The sequence below is a fragment of the Suricata suricatta genome, chromosome 5 (genome assembly GCF_006229205.1).
Source record: "Suricata suricatta isolate VVHF042 chromosome 5, meerkat_22Aug2017_6uvM2_HiC, whole genome shotgun sequence".
Classification (NCBI taxonomy): domain Eukaryota; kingdom Metazoa; phylum Chordata; class Mammalia; order Carnivora; family Herpestidae; genus Suricata; species Suricata suricatta.
In genome coordinates this window covers 117986670-118013616 of record NC_043704.1, presented here as the reverse complement: position 1 = coordinate 118013616, position 26947 = coordinate 117986670, and the positions used below count along the sequence as shown (strand labels likewise).

Genomic DNA, 26947 nt, shown 5'->3' with positions numbered 1-26947 from the left:
AGCCCCCACTGGTGTTGGTCTGTTTTGAGAGGGTCTTCTCTTTCCCTTGGTGTGTCTTTCTCCACGCAAAGCAGCAAAACACCAAGTTCTCATCTCTTCCTTTCACAGGATGAGGACAGAAATCAGATGAATCCTTATCTTCTGACTTTCCTTTTTTTTTCCTTCCCCCATTTTTAAGGCTTTTCATGATCGTGTGTGTGTGAGTGTGAAAGGAGGAGGCTGTTCCACTCTGCCTGACTTAGCTCTCCCTTTTCTGGCTGGCAAACCCTCCCAGCCCACCACCATTCTCTTCTTCCCTTCAGTGGCTTGTGTGCCAGCCCCTCTGGCTTTTCCTGGGCCACAGGACCCTCTCATCTCCCTTACATTACCTTTCAGTGCCTACGTCACCTGGCATTTCAAGTATAAAGGCTTAGAATTGCCAATTAGCATGAGCAGAGAAAATATCTTTATCATCTATCTATCATCTATAATCTATCTACTTTAGGGAGAGAGAGAACATTAGAGAGTGAGCATGTAAGTGGGAGAGGGGCAGAGGAGGAGAGAGAATCTCAAGCAGGCTCCATATTCAGTGCACAGCCTGTCATAGGGCTTGACCCCATGACCCTGGGATCATGACCTGAGCCGAAATCAAGAGTCAGAAGGCCAACCAACTGAGCCACCCAGGGGCCTGAGAATGTCTTTAAATAAAACATTGGCCAACACAATCATACTTTATAACAAAAGTTTATTAGGATTAGGTCAAATAGAAAACTCCATGCTTTGCCATTTGCCATGTTTACCTGGAATGACCAGACTATATTTAGCTGAGTAGAAAACAATTTGTGCCCCTGGACCCTGCTGTTTGGAAAGTAGGAAAATCAGTGTACGTAGCAGTGTGCCTGACACCACCATGGTTAACAGCCTAACGACTGGTTAGCAAAGCGTATGTGATTTCCGAGCTCTGGGCCTGAGGAAGACACCACTCCCTGCCTCCTTCCGGAGCAGACCCATCATAGCCGGGGCACCTAAGAGTAGAGCCTGCTTTTTTGGAGTCTGATATTAACATCTGTATTTCAAGAGAAGCTAGGCTTGAGGTATCTTTATGGCTTAAAAGGCACAGATCATGCAGCTGAATTAAAAGCTATTGTGTCGTTCTCTCTGTCATGGGTGACGAGCCGTATCTCTAAGGGGAGTCCCCAGGCTGCGTTCTTGAGGCTTCAGTACAGTCTACGCATCATGGGCTCTGCTCCTCCAGCTTCTGCTCTTGCTGACCCGCTGTGGGGGTTGGGATTGGAGGACGGGCCATGACTGCTGCACTGACTCCCGCCACGTGGAGAACAGCCTGTGCTGTGGACCCTCATAACCCCGCATACAGAGGGGACCTGTCACAGGGCCGAGGAGTGACTCGGATGCAAGTGAGGATGGGAAAGGCTTATTCTTCAGGTAAAATACAGGATGGGGGAAAAGAAAACCGCTCTCCCTGGAAGGGGTCCTACCAAGCTGGAAAGCACTACATTTAGTGCAGGTACGCCCAGCTGGAAGTGACCCCTTCATTCATTCTGTGGGAGAAGCAGCTTGACAAGAATGCCCACAAGAACAGTGGGTCGCCACACGGCACGGCTTCTGTGAGGCCATCAGCAGTGGTGTCCGTCCCTTGTCTGGGCTTTGCAAATAGGCCTCAAGTCATTAAGGGCACGTGGGAGTCTAGGTCTTTATAACATACAAATGATCCGGTACTAAATAACTGGGCATCCCTTCAGCTTAGGAGCCACATGTTTATCCTCAGAAACTTTTGTTTCTTGTTCTTAAACTCTCCCTAATGAGGGGAATGAAATCCAGAATCGAAGCGAAGGGCCTGGAGAGCTGCATGCCGACAGGAAACACCCTCAGACACAAGTGCGTCCGTTCCTCCCTCACAGCAGCGGGCCTCCTGCCTCCCTGGCCTCTCTGCCCTTCCCACCCCACCAAGGTCTCTAATAAAAATGGCTGCTGTCAAAAACTTAAATTCAGTTGCATGATATAGAGGGGCGATAATAAATTCTCATTTCTTTAGGCACTGGAGGATACTTGTGACAAGGTTTTGGTTCTCTCCAATTGATGCTCTTCCTGTACCTTCCAGCCTCCCTTCCCTACACCGCCTCCCCAGCTTGACGTGAATCTCTCGGTGAGCCTTGCCTTACTTGTGATCATGTCTGCACTGTCCACCATTAATTCAGTGGGGACTGACCCAGAGTCTGCTCAAGCTTGAGTTCGTAGCCTCCTAGGCCGAGGTCCCCCTCGTAAAGGTTGTCTTTGCTTGGAGTCTGCGGTGACGCTTTCTGGTCCAGACCCAGCCCTGCAGGAGGACTGTGGGGCGAGGTGGCTTGCTCCTGGTAACTCATGGCCAGTTCGTCCTGATTCACGATGCATTCTACGTCTTCCTCTTTTAGCTCCTCCTGGGTTTGGGGAAGAGAGAGAAGTCACTATATGATGAAGAAAACAACAGCAGTCCTACAGTGTTTGTTTTCCTTTCTCAATGGCCCTGTCTTGCCTTGGCTGCGGTTTCTGCTGCAGGCCAGTGTTGCCTTTCCATGTCCATGGCATGGGGGAGCATTTCCCATGGAAGACATACGGGGTCTCCAGGCCCAAGGTGAGACTTGGTAGAAAGTGTGTGCAAAACTGAGTGCCTCCTTGGGTTAAGGGGGTTAAATAAAATTCAGTGGATTTCTTCAACTGGTACCTAACTGGGTTGAGAGGAGTCAGGAGTTAGGAGAATCTTGTCACCTTGGAGTGTGGAATGATTCTTAATGTTGGTTGTGGAACACTCCTGCCTATCAAAAATTCTCAAAGTTTCTGTTATATTTTATTTGAAAAGTGTGTCCTCACAGCATGTTTCTTGGGATGAGTGTCACAAAGCTAAAAATGGTGGGAAATCACCATAGTAGATAATGGCAGAAATGAACTAGATCTGGCCAATGTAGTTTTTCCTCAGAGCTTTTCTTGAAGGAAAGAATTAAGATCTCAATTCTTCTTTCATTGGCTTGGGGAAGACCATACAAAATTACTCATAGAATGAGCCCTGGCTAGGTGACCGAGGTCAGTGGTTTCCAAGGTTAGGCTGTACCAGAATCACGGAAAGGCTCAAGGAAGCACAGATGCTGAGCTCTAAGCTCAGAGTTCTGAAGTGGGAGGTGGGGGGGGGGGCTGATAATTTGCATTTCCAGCAAGTTCCCAAGTGATACTAAGGCTGCTGGTCTGGGGACACCTTTGAGAACCACTGCCTCCGGCCGTTGTATCCGAGCACATCTGAGATGCAGTTTTCCCTGTTTAGGCAAGGGGGTGGCCAGCTGGACAACCTCCAGGGGCACCACACACTCCAAGGCTTTGCTCCTCTCCAGTCCCTGACGTTGGTTTGTCTGTAATGATTCTAATTGCTTCTCAGCATTTTTTATTCCACTCCCTTGAGCTATAAAGCACAGGCCTAATATTCAAAACCTCAAAACACAGCAGTTTATGAGGGCACGTTACTTCTTTTCTGTTTTCTAAATTCATTTTATGGTTAAAAATATTGATAACAATAAAAAATTGCATTCTTAAAAGAAGAATGAGCCCACATCAGCAACATCTGAAAGGAAAAGAGAAATGCTTCTTGGTGCAGTGAATTTTAAAATGCTTCCTCCTCAAGCTGGGAAGTAATAGCCCTGAGGTTCCTGGGCTCATCAGTACTCACCAAGGCCGGCCCACCCGGGCACTTACTCACCCCATAGGCCTGAGGACTGGTGAGCAGCCGGGAAATTGGCCCGCACCATTCAGGTAATGTGGTGGTCAGCGGAGGACCAGAGTGGGTTAAAATTGGTTTCAGGTATCTGCACGGCCTGTTAAGGAATCCTCGCCAAAAGGAAGTTAGAATGTCGTTTCTCACACAGCACAAACCTTTGCATGCAGTGAAAGAGACAGTTATGTTCACCTTTAAATCCCCTACTCCCTCATTTAGGAGGCAATCTGTCCTGCAGAAATTGCTGTTTATAATCTTTGCTCCACACACTTTCCCAGCCCTCCTGGAGGCCTTCAATCATGAAGAAATGGGGGCTGGGCCAGCCAACATCAGAGAGAGGGGTGCATGTTCCTCTTCTCTTCCCCCCACCCCCACCAATGTCTCATCTGCTTTGAGAATGCATTTTTAAGAATTATCTTAAAACAATAGCATAAAAGATTGTGTTTTCTTAAAACTGCACCCATAGCTTAAATCACCAGTAATTTTCACAAAGAAGCAAGAGGTATTTCATAAAATGTTCAGTCATTTTAGAACTGGGTAGTGAACATTGATTGTTTTCCAAAATACTTTATTTTCACTATTCAACATAGGCACTTTATACTTCATACATCAATGCGCCTCTATACAAAATTATGTAAATAAGCCGGTGCGAGGTTTATTCCATTGTCTAGCACCTGTCTTTCTTATCTCTTCATCCCAAAGTGCTCTAACAAGTTAAAAGAAAACCCTGTTCATCGAAAGCCGTTATGTTTCTCTCCAATCTAGCAATAGTGAAACCCCTAGAGGCTGCCTCGAGTTGCCTTATTATTTTTTTTTTGCTCAAAGGAAAGTAGTGGAATTATTTCACCATTCCATCAGACACAACTTTTAAGCTTTATATTATTTCCTCTGCTGGAGAATATTTCACCTCATCAGCTTTCTGAAAAGCTATAATAAGTAGAGAAAGGGAAAAAATGGAAAGTGGTTAACTTCGGTTGGCTTGTAAGATCCGAAGTCACCCCCAGGCGCTGAAGACACCAGAGGATCCTGGAGATGGCTCTCCTGGAGCCCACCTATATGTGGATACCTCTCTGTCATTCCTGTGATGCCCAAGCATGTGAGGACACAGGGAGATGCAGCCTACAGGGGACAGGAGTCTTGTTGCCTCTGGCTTCAAATCCTCCTGCACCAAAGTGGTGATGAAGCAGGGGACACCCCTGAACACAGTCTAGTTGTGATGCAAGGACAGCGACTGAGTAGAGTCTTAATTCCAACTGTAAATGGAAAACTTGACAGTTCCTTTCATATGGGCAGCTGTCGTGTTTGGTGAAGGACCAGGGCAGGTACCAAAGTTCAGAGCCTGGCATTCCCTGTAACATTTTTTGAGTATGTCTGTGACTCTGGAAATCCTGTGATGGTCTTCCATTAATTTTCATTACAAATTGTTATTTCCTTCATTGTATGGATGAAGGAATGGAAGCCTGGAGATGTAATGATTTTAAATAATCCACGGCTCCTGTTGCTATTTGAATCTGCCACCATCACCACTAGCAAAAGAGAAATGAGCAAGGCAGAATCATGCATGTGACCAGCTGATTCTCTAGAGAGAAATGCTTGCAGACCTCATCCGTGCAGGGGAGCTGCTGACCTTCCCACATAGGGGCATGTGAGGACACGTGATCTCATTAGGGTTTATGGTGTGAATAGGTGAGCAAAAAATACTTTTGTAGGGAGGTAAGGTCCATAACCTACATATACAACTGTAATATAAATCAAGGGAAATCCAACCAATTTTATTTCAAGATGGAAAAGTGACAGTAAATATGCAGTATTTTTAGAGATGGTTTATTAAAACAAAAAACAAAACAAAAACCGAAGAGATTTGTCAAGCCTCTAATTGTTCCAGAGAGGCCTGGGCAACTTTCTGTTTGAGGTTCTCAGAATATTGTAAAAATTAAATTGCAAAATGCCAAAATAATGTTACAAAAGTAAGGCACAAATTTAGAATTGTGTAATGAACATTTTCTTCTTTTAATCCTGATGAGGTATCTCTTTAACTCTATGTGTAATGTTACTGGAGCTAACACTTAATGGCAGAATTTTAGCTTTTTATGAACGTGAGGCCTGGACCAAAGCGGGAACCATCTGGCCTCTTCTGGATAGGTTCTGCAATTTCTGACACTGAATGCCTCGGCATAACTGTCAACTCTGCCACTTTCTGACTAGATGACCTGTGCTCTAGTTTTTACCCCTCTGAACTTCAAGTATTGTGAATACTAATGGGAAATAACATTATGTAAACATGGTTTTAAACTCTCATGTGCTATTCACATGCTATTTATTTTGTTTTAAATAATTATTTTCTAAGCAATGCTTCTGAGAAACTTGCATCTCGATCATTGTTCAGATAATACTGGGGAAATGATACTGAGGGTAGAGAGGAGAACATGGCACTCCAGCCGTTTGGTGTGGCCTTGGGGGTCAGGGGCTAGTTAGCAGGTGGGAAATTTAAGGTACCCCTATATCAAAAATGGCTATTTGGGTTAAAATTTGTGGTACAGGCAGCTCATGTGGAGGTGGTAGGTGAGAAGTGGGCAGAATTTGTCAATGTATGAGTCTTCAAGGAAATTGATGATGCCGTTTTTGCTGCTCTGGTATCTCAGTAGCTGTGAGTCAAGGGAACGAGGCACACCCTGTGTGGCAGTGAGCAGAATGTGCAAAGCACCACCCACAGCCACGGCGCGTGTGCAGCAGGTTCTGTGTCAAACATCTTGGTTTGCCCATTGCGTGCCGTACATTCTGTGCTCAGTGGATGTTTGTTGGAAACTATTCTGGGGTGGTATGAGTGATGGAAGTAGATTCTCAGCAACTGTAACAAGAAGATGAAGCGGGCAGATGATAGCCGACGAAGGAGGTTTTTCTGAGGATAAAAGGCTAAGAAAGGTTATGTTGAAGATGGACCTCTTGGGCCTGTCTTATTAGACTGATGGAGGGGACCAAGAAACAGGAATGGTGATGGCATGCACTGAAGTGGTTAAAAAATAATCTGGTGTTTTACGCATTCATTTGCTCCTTCATACACTCACAGGTTTTTGTTTTATGTGCCAAACTAGTGAGGCATCTGCACAAGGACATGGACAATTAATTGCATTATAGAATGGAAACTCCCTGACCTCCACACTGTGGTTTGCTTGAGGGCAGGCCTGTTCCATTCACCTGGGTACAGTGCTTGGTACATTTTAGATGTTCAAGAAATAGCTGCTGAATTAATGAAGACAACAGGCTCAGAGGGAGGAAAAGAATTGCTCAGTGGAACCCCGCCAGATAGTTAATGGCAGCGCTGGGCCTGGGATCAAGGACATTTCTGTCACATGGAGCATCTTTCTTCTACTACAGAGACACCGAATGACAGGTCTTGTCTGATTGGACAGCTGATTTGGAATTGAGGAATCAGTGATTTTCCGAGTTCTTTATTGCTGAGCAATGTCTGGAAAGTGGCTGGATCTCCAGGGTTACGTAAATTATTAAAGAGTAAGAAAACTCTTTTGATCTACAAAAAAACCCCAGCTGCTGATTTTGCAAAATGTGTTATTTTTTTCATCAGGTTCTAGTATGTTTGGGGAGGGAGATTCCCCATTGGGTATTTTTGGTACTGCTAGTTTTGCTTCTCTAATAAGCTAGAAATGTATCGAGATGAAATGTGAAGCTCTGGGGAGAAGAAACCAATGACTTTTCCCATCTAAAGGGCATAGGTTTGGGAATAGCAGTTTGGTTCAGGAGATGTAAGTAAAAGCTGGAATTCTACCCAGAGTTTAACATGCGTGTAATAAGGAAGACAATTAACAGATGCCATTTGCTTTTTTGGCCTAAGCTACCAGAAGGTCCAGAGCTAAATTTAGTGCTTAACTGAACTAACATCTAAAATACCTGGTAACACTGATTTCTTTCTCTTTGTTTGTTTGCTTGTTTTTAATTACTTTAAATCCTCATGTTTTACCCATTGTAAGTTGCCAGAACGAATGAGCGTACAGCCTGCTCATATGCTTCCTGTGATGTGGTCCTACGCAGACTGGTGAGATGCAAAAACCCCACACAAAGATCCAGCTCTACAAATGAATGTCTGCCCCTTTGAGGAGCCTAAGCCTTATTACCCCCTACCATGGACAGAATATTTGCATTCTTCCCAAATCCACTGTGACTGTATTTAGAGCTGGGGCCTCTGGCAGGTAATTAGGGTTAGATGAAGTCATGAGGGGGGCCCTCCATGATGGGATTACTGCCCTTATAAGAAGAAATACCAGTGTTTATTTGATCTCACTCCACATGTCCACAAAGAAGAGGTCACGTGAGCACACAGTAAGATGGCGACCATCTGCAAACCCGGAAGAGAGTTCTCACCAGAACCCAATCATGCTGTCAACCTGATCTCAGACTTCCAGCCTCTAGAACTGTGAGAAAATAAGTGTCTGTTGTGTAAGCCACCCAGTCTATGGTCTGTTGTTATGACAGCCTGGGCAGACTAACACACTCCCTTTCTCTGAACCTCTTTAAAAATCTCGGAGAGCCTTGAAGACATATGTTCTATGTTGGCTTTCTGTAATCTTGCCTCATCATGAAGATCATCTTGGATATTTGTTAAAAATTCAGATTTCCAAGGGGCACCTGGGTGGCTCAGTTGGTTAAGTGTCTGACATCAGCTCAGGTCATGATCTCACAGTTTGTGAGTTTGAGCCCCGGGTCAGGCTCTGTGCTGACAGCTCAGAGCCTGGAGCCTGCTTCGGATACTGTGTCTCCCTCTCTCTCTGCTCCTCCCCCCGCTCATGCTCTGACTATCTCTCTCTCTCTCTCAAAAATAAAAAACATTAAAAAAATTCAAAAATTGAGATTTTCAAGTCCTACCCTGGAGATTCTGATTTGGCAGATCTAGGAAGTGGCCTGGGACTCTATTTTACTGGTAGTCTGTATTTTAAGCACCCCAGGTGACTGGTGGTTAGGCAAGGATGGAACACAATTCTCTCTGGAGTATCGCCCTCCATACCAGATTCAGGTTTTAAATAGGAAGAAAAAGAACATGGTGTCTTGCATCTACAAAGACATCATTTTTAGGGTGAGGATAGGTATAAGATAAGCCCATTTGGCCCAGAACCCAGGCCTATCGAATGTAATGACCTTTGCCAATTTTTCCATCTTGTCTCGGGGTGGGTTCTCCAGAGAGTTGGCTCAAAAAGATGAAGCCTCGATGATGTTACACCTGAGACTGAATTAGTGAAGTGTCATGTCTGAGCTTGTGTAGAAAGACTTTGTGTGTATTGGGAGAGTGTATGTGTGTTTGTATGTATAGGCTCGATAAATGGTCTTGTTATCTGGATAAAATACTCATCACTACACAGCTGTGTAAAGAACAAAAGCACATTTATCTCTGTATAGGCCTTTCAAGAATATACCCTGTGCTCTTTCATTTATAAAACATTTCTATATGTCTTATTTCCTCCTTACAACTGTAGGTAGGAACTATAGTCCCATTTTACAGATTAAGAAATATGTAAACAGATGGTGTTTCAATTCTCTTCTAATCTATTCTTACCTCCTTTTCCAGGATGCATTTAGCTCCCAGTGCTGGCTTGCCACCAGATAGGCAGGGATCAGTGACAGGTGGTTGAGGAAGGATAAGTGCATCCTGTGGTGGAAGCCGACCTTGCCCTCCAAGCCGATACGTTCCTGCAGAACACCAGGTCCCACCTACTCCTGACCCGCTGAGTCCCCACGCTGTTATTTACACAGCTTCCATGAGTAAAGCTAGCAGAGGATACCCCAAATTTTACACATCCTATCACTCTTTGCTTCCAATATACAAATTACACCCCTTCTGCTTTGTTTCCCAGGAAGTGTGGCCTAACAAACTCACTGTGTTTTCCTTCTTTCCTTTGCATATATCACATTTCATAATTGAACACTCACTGTCTTGCCATTTGGGGTGAGTCTATGATGATCCATTCTGTAGAGAGCTGGTTGGAGGTTCAGGATGGAGGAAGGCTCTAAGAGCCCCAAAAAGAAGCCTTCTTCTTTGAGCTATTTCATCTCTCTGTTCTCTCTACATTAAGGGAGGACTTCCAATTTTGTACCAGGCACTTGCAGAGAACACAGGAGTAAGATCCTGTCTTTGCAGCAGCCACTCTATTTCAAGAACAAGCTATCAAGATGGCACCTTCTAGGCTATTCATGGATTTATGGTTTTAAAATAAGGAAAAGGCAGAAACTTTCTTTTCACTACACAGATGAACATATACTTCTTTGTTTGACAATCCTAACCTCTACCATCTTAAAGGAAATTGCTCTAGACAACTGGTGGGGCAGAAAGAAAGCAGAAAATGCTAGAATAAACACCTGAGGGGTAAGCAGAATTGCCTGGAGAAAGCCTGCAAGGAGTGACGGTACCCCCACTCAGCCTGGGCTCCGAGCTGCTCAGGTGTCTCATTGGTGACTGGCGCTCCTTTCAAGGCCAAGCTGGTGTGTCCCTTTCTCACAGTAGCCTTCTTGGACCTGCCATGCTGAGCTGCTTCAGTTCCATGGCTGTTCTGGAGCGGTGTGTACATATCTGTCTGGTAGCATGTATCACATTGTCTGGAAGCTAGCTGTTTTCATCTCCTCCATCTTCCTCTAAGCTCCTTGAGGGCAGGAACTTTATTATTATTTAACAAAATACTTATATTGTAGAATGAAAAAGGGATACATCAGACCTCACCAATCCAATGTAATCATTACAAAGCAAAGCAATCACCTAGACCAGGCAACAAAATTTTGTTACCCAGACCTGAGATCCCTGCCAGGTGTTCCAACCTACTGCAGAGTCCACTCTCTTCCCACAAGGAGCACAATCCTCATCTGAGCACTAATCACTTCCTTGATATTGTGTGTGTGTGTGTGTGTGTGTGTGTGTGTGTGTGTGTGTGTTTATTTTTGAGAGAGAGTGAGAACGGGGGAGGTGCAGAGACAGAAGGGGACAGAGATCTGAAGCAGGCTCCGTGCTGGCAGCAGAGAGCCTGGTGCGGGGTTTGAACTCACGTACCATGAGATCATGACCTGAGCTAAAGTCAGATGCTCAACCGACTGAGCCACCTTGGTGCCCTGAGTTTATGTTATAGTTTTGTCCCTCAAGTGTACATTCTTATACACTATAGTTCAGTCTTATCTATTTTTTAAAAATGTGTTACTTCTTTTAATATATAGATCCATCCTCCACCTTTTAATTTCTTTAAAATTTATCTGCTGAAGAACCGGCCACTTTGACCTGTGCGTTTCCCATGGTCTGAATTTTGCTGACTGCCACCTCAGGTGCAGCCTAGCATGTTCCTCTGCCCTTGGCATTTCTTGTAAATTGCCAGCTGGATCCAGAGATTGGATTCAGATTCTCTTCCATCCTGCTGGCAAGACTAAGAAAGCATCTCATATCTGGTTGTGCCTCTTTGTGTGATCTGAGCAGCCTCTAGTGTGTAATATCTATATGTACTTGCTTGCTGGGGATTGCAAATAGTGAAATTCTAATTATATATTTTTTATTATTTTATTAGGTAAAATACTTTTATAAAGAGACATTTTTCATTTATTCTATTGAGATATTTAGTGGAATAGTCAATATAGGAAACACAAGATAAATGCTTGATTTATTCCATCTATTTACCAGTTTTCCAGATGTTTGGTTATCATCCCCTGAAAATGACTGATTCTTTGTTTAAATATCATTATAAAGTAATGAATTTAAATGAATTTGATTGCAGTTATTATCATTGTTGAGATTCAAACCGACCTATCGTTGGGAGTCTTTTCAAATTGGCTCCTGAGTCCTACTGACACAACACCAACATCTTTGATAGCTTCTTTCTTGTCTTTATGACATCTGTTCTAGGTTCCTCTTGAACATGGCTTGTTTCTGACCTCAAACCAACCATTTCTCTAAAATTTCCCGATTTCTTTTAGTGAAAAATGGTATTTTAATAGCAAAATCTGGGTGCCAAGGGTTACGATTTATAGTGAGATACTGGTAAGTGTTCAACAACTGACTTTTTTTTTTTAAAGCTAGATTTGTAGCATTTCCCAGTTTCCATGGTATAAACACTCCCATTATAGCTGATTTCAATGTATCAACACGAAGTCACTGAGTGTGGAATTGGGACAAGATGTGTACAATCTGTTCTCACCAGTTAGTGCAGACCAGCTTCAATATGCCTTTGGCTATGGCTGTATATCTCATGAGTTACTACAGATTCGTGTAATTCAAGTTCAAGGATTTCTGATTCTCAAGGACATAAGAAATGATAGAATTAGAATAGTCCATAGTTACTCAATTGTATTATCCTTTATTAAATATATAATGGTCTCAGAATAATAATAATAATACTGATAGTACCACCATAAAAATTACAGGATACGTTCAAAAACTTTTGTATATGCTCCTTATATTCTAGCCTCTCATTAAAAAAAAAAAACCTATTGTGCAACTATACGTAGTTATACTATACACTGTCAGATCATACAGCCATTACATTCTACACCCTCTCTCTTAGCTCTTGTTTAGTCCTAGCTCCCCGGGTAACTGTGTAGTTCATGCTCACCTTCCTGCCTTATGTCAGTGTTTTTCTAGTCATTTTGATTGTCTGAAGCTTGTTTTTTGGTAGAGTCCTCAGGAAGAACTCATGGAAAACTTCTTGAGTTCTTGAATATTGATAACAATTTGTGCCTTTTATATTTTGAAAATCTGTTTTTCTGGAAATTATTGGCTTATAGCTTTATTTGATTCTCTTACATATGTTTCTAGGGTTTTTTTTTTTTTGACATAAGTAGTTGCTACTGAAAACATAATGAAAATACAATTTTCTTTCCTTTATAAACCACATGGGCTTTTTTTTCTAGATGCCAAAGGACTTTTTCTTTAAAGTTCATTAATTTCAGTGAATTTTTTCTGATGTTGGTTGTTCTAGGTTGATAGTCTCAGGGACATGGTGTGATCTTTCAGATGGATAGTTCCAAATGTTTTAAATGTGTTGTATTTCAGCAAAGTTCTCCTGCATTAATACTTGTTCTGTTTCTTTGCTTTGCTTTTTTTCTTCAGAGACTCCTATTTTCTAGATGTTTGATCTTTGGCTGTCTTCAGTATTTGTCACTTTCCCTTGAATCCTTTTTAGCTTTTACATCATTTCTTTTTGATTTAAAAAGTTTTTCTTTCTTTTTACCTATTATTTCTCTTAAGGTATTATCTGTGTTTATTTACTTTTTTATTTCTTCTAATTTACTATTCATTTCTGATATGAGTTTTTTCTTCATTTGAAATTACTTTCAGAGTTTTTTCTAATTCTGATTTATGTTGTTCCTTTATGTCATCATTTTCTTAATGTTTTAACTTGTTTTATTTTAGCAAGTTATAGTTTTGACCTAGTTATGGCATGTCTTTCTGGCATGCTTTCACTGTCTATGGGGATATTTTTCTGTTATCTCCCTTTTTTCTTAAAATAAATAATTCTTTATGGGATTTGACTTCTGTGCTTTTCTGCTTTTTTTTTTTAATGTAAATTAGTTTTTCTCAACTTATAGACGGAGGCAGTGTTCAGAAAAGCCTTTTCAACTTCATAGGGCTCCCTTCCTCTGTTGTTTTTGTATAGTGGTAAGCATGGTGGCTTGCATACTGACCTTTCCTGACCTGCTTTCCTCCTCAGCTGACTCGAACCTTGTCTTTCCTTTGTCACTATTGTCTTTGTCCAGCTCAATTTTGATTCCACTCTAGGGAGCTACTCCTTAGTGCAGGACCCTGACCTGAAAGGACACCTGGTGGATTCATTTTGAGAGCTCTTGACTGCTCCAACCCTTCAGTCCTTCTTACGGGGACCTTTCATCTACTCCTGGTAGAGAAGGCCATACCCCCACCCCACTCCCACTCCAGTTTCAGAGATGTTTATCAAGTTAGTCCAACTACCCCTTTCAGGAAATACTATAGACTATCTAGGAGTTCTTCTGTTTTCAGGTCCATCAGATACGACCCTAATTGCTTCCTTCCCCCCCATCATGGACATTTGTGTTCATGGTGGTTTGTCTCTACTCGTCACTTGGGCTTTGTGAAAAAACTTGCCCCTAGTTTTGTTTTGAACATATCCATGGATTTTTGGTTTTATTATCTAATTATTCTGCCTATTTTTATATAGGGATTTAGAGGGATTGAAACACTGTTGTTGATGTTACTGTCATCTTCCCGGGATGGAGATGTGGTTCTTCACCTTCCCTGGCTTTGGACTGAGAGCTCTGAAAAATTGCCCAGATGCTCATCATTTGCATACAATTTCACATGACATTTCAAAATGTTCCAAGATGCCTTAAATCGCATCCATGCTCTCCTAGAGGTCCTGAGCTAGGAAACTCTGGTCAGGAGCAATTAAGTATGAAGGATGAGGACAGACTAAAGGCTGATAAAGTGGTATACTTTCTACACTTTTTTATTGGGAGTTGGTTTTATCAGTGATATCTCTGAGATCTACCTATCAAATGTTAAGATAATTCTGTTGGGTTCCTTGGTTCCAGACAGACAACCCAGAGACAGAAAAAGGTCAGTGGAGTTTGTGGAAAGTTTAAAGGAAAGACAACAGTGGTAGGACACCAAAGCAACCAACATAAGTAGGGCAAGTGGACATCAGATAAACAACGGGAATTTGGACTCATGAGGCTGGAGATAAACCTGAGAGCTCATATGATCCACAGCCTTAGTTCTTAATAAAGAAGAAAGTCTAAACCTGGGGTTTCTCCAAGTGTGGTCGCTAACTATTTGCACTGGAATTTCCTGTTTTGTTTGTTAAAACACAGATTCTCAGGTCCTTGAACCTGTCCTGCTTAGGTGGGAGTTGTAGCTCTCTGCATTTTACCAATCCCCTAAATACCACTGGTCTAAGTGATGCAGAGAAGAATGGCATCTGGCCTCATGCAGGACTCTGGATGTGGGGGTGCCACATCTGTGAGTGCACAGTACAATAATAATATTTATATCACTTTTACTCTTACTATTATCGTTTTTCCTCCTACTGTTGTGTCCTCAAGACCTTTCCCTTTGGAGACAGGAGATCAACAGATTTCCAGTAATTTTGCTGCCTATCACATGCAGTTGAAATCCACTGAGCCATATGGAATGCTACATTTGGCTCAAGTTGTTTTGAGAGAAAACAGTTCTGGAGGAAGATGCTGCTGCTATTCACATGGAGTAGGTCTTGGCTTTTAGTGGCCTCTCGTTAAAGGTACTGCCACCCAGATCCAACCCCCTCTGTCAGCTCACAGTGATTTGACAACAGACCTTTATGGGTCACCTCCCTGGCGGTGTGTCAGAGAACTGGGCTTTGAGAAGTAATTCTGCTCCAGCATTCCAAGTCTTCACTCTGGTTTGGAGGGAAATTTCTACTTAATTTCTTCCTCCAACCTTGATTGAATATGGTCTTATGAATGCTAGAGCCTCAGCTGGCTACCCCAGAATTCCTATTTAAGACACAGGTGGCCAGCCCTGCCGTAGCTCTCTCTGGCTTATTCAGCACCCCACGGGGCCAGGTCTTTCCCCTCAGTGCCAGAAGAGTGTGTGCGTGAGGGGACTGGTCTATGTGAGTGTGGACAGGGAGTCCTTGGGGATGTATAGTTGCATAATTGTTCTCATCTTCTATCTCTGGGGAAACAGGAACAGTCCATTCTGTATCGGAAGTGGAGCCTATGGGTCAGGACTCTCAGAGCATGAAGTTAAAGTAGAAACACCTTTGATACTTTCATGGAAAGGCAGACAGCAGACACCAAACACAGATGGCTGAGGTTCCAGCTGCTGTGACTGTTTCTCAATTTGAGCAAGAGTCTCCAACTCTTTATGCCTTGATTTTCTCATTCCTATTGGAGATACATGGTGCTATGTTAGGTATTGGTTGGGTAATGATTTAGAGACTGAAATTACCTTGTGTATTTGTTTCCCAGGACTGCCCACAGCAAAGTACCACAAACCGTGTGGCTCAAACAACAGAAATGTATTGTTTCACAGTTCTGGAGGCTGGAAGTCTGAGATCAAGGTATTGACAGGCTTGGTGCTTTCTGAGGGCTCTGTCCCACACCTCTCTCCTAGCTTCTGGTTACGGCCAGCAATTCTTGGTGTTGCTTGGCATGTAGATGCATTACTTCCATCTCTACCTCCATCTTCCATGTTGTTTTCCCTGTGACCTCACGCGACCAAAGTTTTCTTATAAGCAAACCAGTGATACTGGACCCATCCCATTCCAGTATGACTTCACCTTAATTAATTACATCTACAATGAACCCATTTCCAAATTAGTTACATTTTAAGGGACTGGGGGTTAGGACTTCAATATGTCTTTTTAAGGAGTAAATAATTTCGCCCATAACACCTTGCTTCTTCTGAAAAATCCCGTCTTCTGTCCATTTTTAATTTTTTTCATAGTAGTTAAAAAAGACAGGCTAGGTGTGAATCATAGCTTTGCTACTTATTATCTATGAGTGGGCAAATTTCCTAAGCTCTTAGAGCCTCATTTTTGTCATCCCTAAAATGAAAATAGCTTACAATAGTGACCTCATCGGGAAGAGGATTAAGTGAGATGAAAATAGATACAATTTTTAGCACAGTTTTGGTCACATACTAAGCACTTAATAAATATTACTTAACATTATTATTATTCTTTCACTGTATCCCTTAAGGAGCTTTGTGAGTATTAGAAATATATTTCAAGCCTCCCCAAGTCAATTTACTCATGGAATACCCACCACGTACCCTGCAGAGTTCATACTATTTCCTGTGCTGGCTGCTGGAGCCCTGAGAAAGATATTGCATAGTTTCTCTCAGAAGATTCCCTTCTATTCTTGGAGCAGTGGCCCCACACGGGGTGCCCAGGGAGGCACTGCTCACTGTTTCCTGACAGCATGATTTCCAGGGAGCGTTTACATTGTGAGGGTCCTAACAGGACCCTAACCGGACAGGAATGACCTATCTTTGTAAGAATGAGGCACTTGCTCAGAACACGCTTGCTTTAAGATCACCTTAGAGCAGCTTTTTCTCGTCATCATATTTGTTTCTGTGGGCCCTGGTTGTCCTTGAGGCCATGCTAACTTTCCAATACTCTGAGGACACCTTCTCTGACCCTTTAGCAAACTCAGTAGAAGACATGCCCCGTGGCTCTGTGAGGAAGACAAAACTTTCTCTCTCTTTCTCTCTCTCCCTCCCTCTCCCATCCCTACCCCAGAAATGCTGGAAACACACTGAGTTTGTTATAGGTATGGGAATCTGGGTATGCAACATTAGGTTATTTTTGAGCTATAAGATGAAGCCCATTTGGGAGACATTAGAAGCTCTATTTCCTTTGACTGAGGAGATACAAGAGGAGAGAGAGCTCTTTGTTGTTACAGGGTCACATGTCATAAATAATTTCATTCTCCCCTCCCGGCACATTTTTCTCTCAGATGCAGTCACTTCTAATTTTTTTTCTTTACCTCCAACCCCTACCTGGAAATATGATTTACAGTTGCTACTCAGTACTGTGATTCACTTGGAACTATTCCTATTCTCTGTCCTATTCTCTCCCCCTATCCTATCCTATCCTATCCTATCCTATCCTATCCTATCCTATCCTATCCTATCTTACCTCATTCCGTTCCACCTGTCTTCTATTACACTTATACTAGATATGACCAGTGTGCACCAATATCCGATCCTTCTCCTTTTTCTGGTACCTGAAGTAGGTACATCAGCTTCTTTGAAGTGGGAAGGGGTAGCTATATGACTAATTTCAGCAAATGTGTGGGGTTCTAAGTGGCTAGTGTCACTTCCACATGGAAACATAGGCTGAAGACCTCTATTTCGATTAAGGCATAGTTCTGTAGGGCCAGCATGCAACCTTGCTGACTTCTTCCCTGCTACCATGACCCAAGGAGCCCTTAGGCTAAGAGAGTGGAGCTACAGATCCAAGCTGCCTGGATCACTGAATTGCCCCATGGAGGATAGTCACCCAAAAGGGTCATACACATCCTTCATGGCCTTATTTGAGAAAGAAATTAACTGCTTGATGGGTCAATGAGATTTGGGAAATGTTTGTTACCATGGCATAGTTTATCCTATTCTGACTAATAAAGTGTTCTCTTCCATTTCATTTGTTGTTTAGAAATGCTGGTCCCAACATGTTATGGATAGCCTCCTACAGTTTCAAATCATTTCCCCAAAGCATCTGCCACATCAGTAACCCCAAAGTATAGACAGAGAGAGGACTCTCCATAGTGGAGGGAGAACATAGACCACCACCGTCTCTCCTCAGGGTCCTAACTTTCTCGAGTTGGTGAACTTCAGGAATAAGAACTGAGTGGTTGTGTGACTAGAATCCTAGAGAGTTAGGTTACAGTTGCTTTGGGGGAGTGAGGGGGAGCGGGGAGAGGAGCAGAGACTAGGTCCAAAAGTGACTGAGTAGTGGACTTAGGCTTTCTGTGCAATTTTGCCTTTTAGATGTACATGGCTCCAGATTCAAGCCTTATATATTCTTGACACTTGAACTTCATTGCCCTCTGTTGATCCCATCCCACCTACCTTTCCAACCTTATTCCCCACACTCTTTCACAAATCTTAGCTCCTGATAAATACAATTAAGCACTGATTCCCATTTATGTATCACTGTGTTTCTGGGCTTTTGCATATGTTGTTCCCTCTATTTGAACAACTTTTCTTTCAGCTGACACTTGGAAATCTTAAATCCATTCTGACACAGCTCACTGTGTCATTCTGTCTCATTCTGTCACAGTCTTTGAAATCCCAGTGATCTTTTATTTATGACTCGCCTAGCATTTACCATTGTCTCCCCTGTGGTCATTAGAGTCCTCCTCCGACCTCATCTTGAGCTAAGCTGCTTCTCTTTTAATTTTTTCATAAAAGTCCATCCAGATAAAGGGTTCCTATGAACAACAACCACAGTACACACTCAAAAGGTAGAAAATCTGCTGACTTAAAGAAAACAAGGTTGATTTACTAAGGTTGACATGGAAGGCCTTTCTGGGCTCCCACAGTTCCCATATCCCCCAAATACTTTACAGACTATCTTCAAATGTTCTATTTCCACTACTGAGGATCTCCTTCCTTCCTTTGTCTTTTAGGGAGATGGGCTTATTCTTTAAATCCTGTGAAGTAGATTGCTGGTATTTGCCTAGCCAATATCCCATCTCCCTTTCCTCCTTACAACAGAAGGAGGTCCTATTTCCTCAGCAGATTGAATGGCCAATAAAATGGAAAAAGTTTGTTGGGTAGAATTTCTAGAGAAGCTCTTTAAAGACAGCATCCAATTGGCTCTTTCTCCCCTCTTGCCTGGAACTTAAATGAGCTGTCCGGAGTTCCAGCAGCCATACTGAGGCCAGAAAGTACACTTGCAGCAGAAGTTGTATACTAAGAATTGTAAAGGAGAAAGATAGAAGGACCAGAGAAAGACTGATGACATCATGGAACTCTGTTACCAGGTACATGTCTAGTGCTGGACTTCTTTTACATGAGATGAAAACCTCTACTTTGATTGAGCCATGGTTATTTAGATGTTTCTGTTATATGAAGCCAAACACAGTCCTAATGGACACGCAGCTCAATGCAAATAGTTCCTCTTTGTGTCTATCCCTGTATCCTAACTAGAGAATTTTTTCACTGGGCCTCCCACAGACCTTCACTCAGACCTCTCTGATTACATTGATCATAACATATCAGGATTTTCTGACTATACATTTCCTTTCCTGTTAGACTGTGAGCTCCTTGAGGGAGGAACATTTTCTCATTCCTTTTCGTATCCGCAGTGATTAATGCCCCGTGAGCAGAAATGAGTCTTCTCAATTGATGTTTACTGAATGGAACTGAGATTTGAAAAGCATTTAGGGTTTTCTGTTAACATGTAAATTATTTTGGGAAAGGTATTATCTGAAGCCTAAACTTTATTGGGGATTTAGTTGGCAAGAAATCAAGTCATGGAAAATGACACTGGATGGGAGTCTTAGGGATGGAGTGAGAGAGATGAGAAGGGTCAGACCGGGCCCTGGCAGGAAAGGTGGGAAAACCTGCAGCCGTAAATTCCAGTCTGTCCAGATCTCCCAAGGCTGTTCCGTTTTCCAGTATGCAGAACTTCACTCCCTGGGAACGCCCTGAGAGGAGACTGCCTGCCTGAGGAATGCTTTACATTGCCTCTCCTGCCTCTCTGAAAGGCAAGGCTCTCTCCTGGGACTGGGTATCACAGATAACCGGCTCCATGGGCACACTTGCAAGTCCCTCCTGTGTGCCCCAACCCTGTCCCTTTGGTCCTCCTGAGCCACTCTGGAAGGGTCCGTCACTCTTGAGTTGCAAGATTAAATGAATGCATGTTTGGATAAGATGCTTTTGGGCCCTAGATCAAAGTCTTCACTGCTCGGGGTCTGGACCCCTTTCAGAGCAAGTATAAAAACGTGTCTTCCCCTTCTAGAGAATTATGGGTGCAAAGGGAGAGAAGTGCTGCCCATATCTGCCATATCAATACATCTTCTCAGGAGTAGAGCTCAGATGGCGTATGCAGAAACCAATGTACCGAGAAAATGGGAAGATGCACTTTCTATTAAAACCACTCAGAATTTTATTGGCATGGACAGATATGGTCCTTTGGCCAGGAAAACCCATTGGAGGGCAAATTAAACCATGTCTCATAATACAATTATTCTCTCCTTGTAAAAATAATATAAAATGTTTTGGTGGGTTTGTTCTGTGTGTTTGTGTGTCTGCCTTAACAAACAGTTCCAGGGCCGTTTTTTGTAAGTCACAGATTGGACGTACACCAAACCAGTGGCAGGAGCTGCCCCGCTTGCCACAGAAAAGGAAGAGAAAGCACTGAATCATTATACAATTTCACTCTCCTAAATCAAACCTTCCATTTGCCATGATTATTTACCATTGCTTTGTAATTGTGAGCAGACAGCTGAGTAGCGCTGGAAGTCTATTCATTCTTTAAAGTGACATAAAGTGGAACTTGGAGTCCCAAACGATAATTGTTCTTTTCTCCTTGTTAATATCTAACCGCTGCTAGGAGTTCTGTGCAAGATTCATTTAATGCCAGCTCCAGAAATTTCTGTGGGATTTGGCTCTTGGCCTCTTTTCGAAACCCAATTTGAAATCACCCCGAGGAGCTGGGAAGGCTGAATTGATTGTGACCTTCAGTCAGAATTCCTCTCTAAATATTTTAGCAGTATGGAGAGTTTTCCCTCATTACATTCCTCCACTACTCAGGAGTGGTCACGGGTGGGAAGTATTGGCCGTTTCTCAGAAATGAGTTTACTTTGAGGGCATTTCCAGTTCAACCTGAATCTCAGGAATCAGAATCTGGTAAAGATTCTAGGTTTTCAGAGATTTCCATCTTAGTGTTTAGACAAAAATTTGAAGCCCAGGAGACCCACTCTGCAATGGTGGGGGGGGGTCCTTGCTTTCAGGGCCCCCCCCCCCACGGAAGTGATCATTTGTGAATGGCCTGCCAAACCTAGTAAAACTTTCTGCTGATCACATGAGTGAGATACAAACAGCCACATCCTTTGGCTGTACGTGAGGTTTCAAATGTCCTTGCAGTCCTTGCTGATTTCAAAGGGATATGAAAGTAAATATATGCTGGTATCAATGGACTTTTCCTTTTTTGTTTGTTTTATTTATGTATATTTGAGAGAGACAGAGACAGTGCAATGGGGGAAGGGAGAAGAGAAAGGGAGACAGAGAATCTCAAGCAGGCCCCATGCTGCCAGCACAGAGCCTGATGTGGGGCTCAAACCCATGAAACTATGTGATCATGACCTGAGCCAAAACCAAGAGACGGATGCTCAACTGACTGAGGCGCCCAGGCGCTCCTCAATGGGCCTTTCTATAGTATGGAGGAGCTCCTGCTATTCTTACCTCCTGATTCAAATTCGATGTAACATTGTTGAGTTTCTGACATGAGTTAGAATAAAAAGCAGTAAATTTATGCCTCTTTGGGCCTCTGCCTCAGAACTGCAGTGTTAATGGTGTTTAGCATTTATTAAACACTAAGTATGTTGGAAGCTCTGTGTTAAGCACTTCACATGAATAATATCCTTTAATCCTAGGAGGTACCTCATTGATTATTTCTGTTTTGTGGGTGAGGAAACTGAGGCACAGGGAGACAAAGGAGCCAGCCCATGGCCACACAGCTAGGTAGTGGTAAAGCCAGGAGGGGAACTCAGGCTGCTGTGCTGCCGGCTTGACTCTCCAACTCTTTGACTCGGGAGCTCAGTGGCCTTGAAGAGTCATCACAGGTGACTCTTAGGAGGTCTTAGAAAAGACCTTCACTTTTCTGAATCTTCTGAGGCTTCTTTGGCACCATTTATACCTGAGGCCATCAAACCAACAGATGACTGTAGCCCAGAAACTTTGTGCCAAAACTCATGGGCTTGGGTTGGGAGAACTGCCTACCATTTGGTATTTGCCATGAGAGAATTTACTGGAGATTTCCATTTTCAATGGTTGGAGTTTTAACATTTTGTCCCACATATCATTGGTTGTTTGCAGAAAAGAAGGAAAGGAAAATAGGGAAGAGGAAGAGGTCTCTCACCATTCTCACTTTCTCTTATAGTTTTGAGTTTCCATTCATGAGCAGTAGTGTATCCAATTTTTAGGAATTGGATACATAGTTAAGAGAGTATGAGATGTGGCTTATATCACAGAACCGAGGAGAGATTTGAATATAGAGGTTAGTAATGCAAGCAGAACTGAAAGATTCTTTTTTCTTTCATCCAACAAAAGAGAGGTCAAGGGCTTTCAAAATTGGTGAGTGTGGAAGTTTGGAGAATTTTCATATTACACATGCCATCTGCTGACTGAATAATAGTCATAATTTTCTCTGAGTTGATTTTTTTTTGTTGCCAATTTTAAGGGTGCGTGCCAAGAAAGGTATGTGTGTACTCTGGAGGCAGCCATAGTAGAGAAGGGGAGAGGGTCTCAATAAACCTTCCTAGCACCTGCCTGAGAACTTAGGCAAGGCCCTGGGCCTGTGTGCATGGCACCACTGGACATAGAAGTTCTGTGACCGTCTTGAGAATCTGGAGGAGGCCAAGCCAAGCGTTCCAGGACTCTTTCTGTTGACTTCCGTGAGGCCACAGGACTGACATCATTCAGAGCCCTCAGAGTAAATCTAGAATTTTGAAAGGAAACTAAGGCATTGCGCAGGGTCCCCACCAATCACTGAAGTTTACCACTTGGTAACATCCCTTCCAGCTGCCAAACTTCCTTTCAGCTGTGAACTCACAGTGTTCTTGTTCAGGCTAAGGCTATATTATTTTTGTTTTTAAGTTTTTTAATGTATATTTATTTTTGAGAGACAGAGCATGAATGAGGGAAGGGCAGAGAGAGAGGGAGACACAGAAACTGAAGCAGGCTCCAGGTTCTGAGCTGGCAACACAGAGACTGATGTGGGGCTCGAACTCATGAACCATGAGATCATGACCTGAGTCGAAGTTGGAGACTTAACTGACGAGCCTCCCACGTGCCCCTATATTATTTTGTGGTATGGAGTGATATTCTTTTTCTCCCATTGATACTTCCCAGTTCAGGACGCAGTTCTAGATATAAGTGGAGCTGGAAAGCCACCACAGCAGATTTCAAGGACTGCAGATAACCATCAGAATGGTAGCTTCTGGTATCCTCTCGAGGAAGCAAAAACTCAGATTAACTCCAAACTCTTTAGAATTGAACTTCATAGAGTCTGACAGACGGCGCAGGTTACCTTTGAGTCATTATAACCCACATCATTAGAAGTCTTAAAGCAAAATGTAGCTCCTCTGTTTCTGGACCTCACGAGGGGTGTGTCACCATCTCCATCTCTCAGGTCCTTCTCTTTCCTGGTAGCTGGGCTGGCGTGAAATGGGGAATAATTGTTGGCAAGCAGGGAAGGCCCAGGAATGCTCAGCAAGGTAGCTCTAGATGGGCAGGTGATGTTGATCAGAAGACGTGGCAATGCTGACATTTCTCATTCTGTGCTTGACTTCTGGCTTGGCCAGCTCACACTTCGGGCAAAAGATTTTTCTTTGCCGATTTAGGAGATTACTAATAAAGCAAACTGATTTGAGGACTCAAAAAATAGCCTCTCAAGGGACCAACATCAAAGGGTGCTATAGACAGAGGGAAAAATTGTTTTACCCCCTCTTTATATTCTGGAAGTTTCTTTTCCTGTGCTTACCATTGCTAGCTTCTCATGTGATTTTTGTGTTTCATTTTTATGATTCACGGGTTCCTGAAGTTGAAAGAACCTGGAACAGATTGTCCATTGTTTTGAGTTATCCCTGTAAATTCTGTCTCTTGGCTCTATACAATGAGGGAGCTGACTTGATAGCTATTCCCTCGGGGTTTGGAAGAATTCCTATCGCTGCTAGTCGAGCAGGCCAGGACAATCATTTCCTCATTTTCTGCTCAGAACCTTGTCCCTCAGTGGTAATGGAATAATAGTGAGTTATTTCATAGAATCATTGCATTTATGGACTTTTGCACTTTAATTAGAAATGGCCTGGGTTAAAAGAATTGTGTGACATGGACCCTACAGGGGATTTTAGAGATTAAAACATTCTCAGAGATAACAATTTGGGGTTTCCAGGAGGGCTCAAAATGATACAAAGTGCTGACTTTTAAGTATAACTAGGGTGGTGTTCGAAAGAATGCCTTCTACTGTGGACAGTACTACAATAGGAAAAAAAGGAACATTTCCTTCTGAAGAGAATTGTAGTGAATTGAGAACTAAAGAGCTTATGGAAAATAGCTTTCAAATGATTATTTTTGTTTGCTTAAATGCTTGATTATGATGATTGTAATTCCAGCTATACACAGAGAGAGCATGGAATAAAAAGCTAAGCCTCAGCTCCCATTATAACAAAACCTAAAGAACACATCACACTTTATAAAATCCAAATGCCCACAGGTTTCCTGGGACTGCTGAATGAAATGGAAATACACAATTCAAGTCCTACTGATTTGCATTTTCAGGGCCAAGAATTCTTTCTAGGCGTCCTTTAAAAGATGTACCCTGGCCCTAGGTCACTGTAACAACTTAAGAAATGAGACATGAATTTGGAATTTTCTTGCTTTGCATGCAAAGGTTGGCCCTCTGGATTACGACACGAAGCCTTTGGGGGTGAGTAATACATCTGCAGATGGTACAGGGTTCCAGACAATCGGCTCATTCCAGTCCCTGAACCAGACAGTTTTGAGTGAGATAATTCCATCCCAGCTCTGAAGGGGATGCCTCCTGCTATGGCGTCACTGCTGAGCAGAGCCCTGTTGACAGTGACATTCCATGGAGCAATTCTTTTTGTTCTTTGAGTGGAAAGAGTAGAATCATTACATACATGCAGTCACTTTAACTTCTCAGACCATAACCCATATGAATAATACCAATAAACTTTGAACCAAGAGCCTAAAGCCACTGTGGCCAGACAATCAAGTAGAGAATTTCAAATGACTTTGGATGATCCAAGGGTGGCCATGGCAATTTAAAGCTCTGATCCTTTCTGGCCAAAAGCAAACCAAATACTCTTGCTTCTGCCCTCATCCAACTTGTATCATGGCCCCAGGGATGGTGAGGATGTGGCTGCAAGAGAACTGCCACTGCTGGTGGAAGGCTCAGAGGGCTGGTGAATGGCTCTGAGAGCATTCCGTTGTCAGAATGTGAGCCTGCCTCACCCTGAGGAAGGACTGGGGCCACTTGATAGCTGCTGGTCTGCTCAGCTGGGTTGTCAGTGGTGGGACATGCTGGCGGCAGAGGGTTCTGCATGCAGGGTGGATGGAGGGGTGCTTCTAGGGCCCTTGTCTACACCTGCTCTGCTCTAGGGCCAAACAGAGGGGCTTGGTGTTGGAGGCTCAATTTACTGTCTCCCAAACAACAGCAACCAGTGATATGTTGTGCCAGTAACAAGGCTGCTCTGGTACACTTTGACTTGGCTTTTTGTTTTACTGAGTTTCAAGAATGTTTCTGAATAGTTTTAAAAAGTGTTCCTTTGTCTTCACCCTATCAGCTCTGAAGCTCTGGAAAAAAAAGGCCAAGGCACAGCAAGCACACCTCACATTTGACCTGACTGACATTGACTTCCTTGTCTCCCTCTCTCCAAGACCGGATCCTGCCCCCCATGCTCCCTGTCTCATTAAAGGTTCCGTCACGCACTGTCATGCTCAAGCATGGGTCTGACCTTCAACTCTGTTTTCTCACTTCTGCATCAATCAGTTACCAAATTCTATTCCACCTGCCAAAGACTTCCTTATCCATCCATCCATCCACCCAGCCACCCACCCACTTCTCTCCAGGCCACAGCTTGCTACTGTCACTCAGGCTGCCAGCACGTTTCTTCTCAGTGGCTGCAACAGTCTCCTCACTGGTCTAGGGATTGTGCTGAGCAGCCCCAGCTCACTGCCTGCCTCCATTCACAGCCAGAGTGGTTCTTCTGCAGTGTGGACTAGATTATGGTACTTCCCTACCTACAACCCTATCGAAAGTTTCCTGTGGCCCTGAGGAGTCTAAGCTGAACTCTTTGACCCATCTCCTGCCTCTTTCAATGTAATTGCCTGTGCTAAGTCCTATTTTCTCTCATTATTTGCACTTCTATTTCCTCCGTCTGAGTGCTGACTCCTCCACTGTCCCTGGCTACCTCTTTCTCCTCAGCTACTCAGGACTGAAGTCAGGTCCTCTGAGCTCCCTGGGACTCTCCCTCCTCTGGACTTCTACATCCTGAACCCACTATAACTAGGGAGACTGTGTAATCTGTTGTCAAAACTAGGGCACTCATGGGAGTAAAAGGGGTACCTGTACATGTTATGCATGGGCAGCAGGTGTAAACTGGGACTCACCCAGGCAAACCAAGATGTATGCTCACCCAAATTGTGGTATTTATCACACCTTCAAATTGCTTGTCAACTGGTCAGTGCTCTTCTCCCCCTACCAGGCAGTCTGCAAATTCCCTGATGACATAGAATACCCAGTTTCAATGCAGTTGCTTCCATAATAGATTCTCAGTGCATCTACTTTTTTGTTAAGTAAACGAGTGAAGGGACAAATATGGCCCAAAAAAGTAGGAGTCTAGTCACGTGGTCCCAGACTCCAGCGTCGGATGGGAAAACATTAGTCCTCAAATCCTGCTGGCAGGTCTGGATGTCTAATGGAGCTAGATTCTCTCTGTTTCCTCTCTGAAGAAGTCTTCAGTCATCAC

General features: G+C 43.3%; 1 protein-coding gene across 1 annotated transcript in view; it reads right to left on the bottom strand.

Moving 5' to 3' along the window:
* Positions 1-707: 707 nt before the first annotated feature.
* The window catches only part of SLC9A9 (solute carrier family 9 member A9), a 534926-nt gene continuing 508686 nt past the window's right edge, over positions 708-26947 (bottom strand). The window contains exons 15-16 of the mRNA XM_029940098.1: positions 3719-3824; positions 708-2414 (exon numbers count right to left, since the gene is read on the bottom strand). Of these exons, the coding sequence (XP_029795958.1) occupies positions 2187-2414; positions 3719-3824 (334 nt within the window). The 3' untranslated portion in view covers positions 708-2186. The remainder of the gene's footprint in view (positions 2415-3718; positions 3825-26947) is intronic.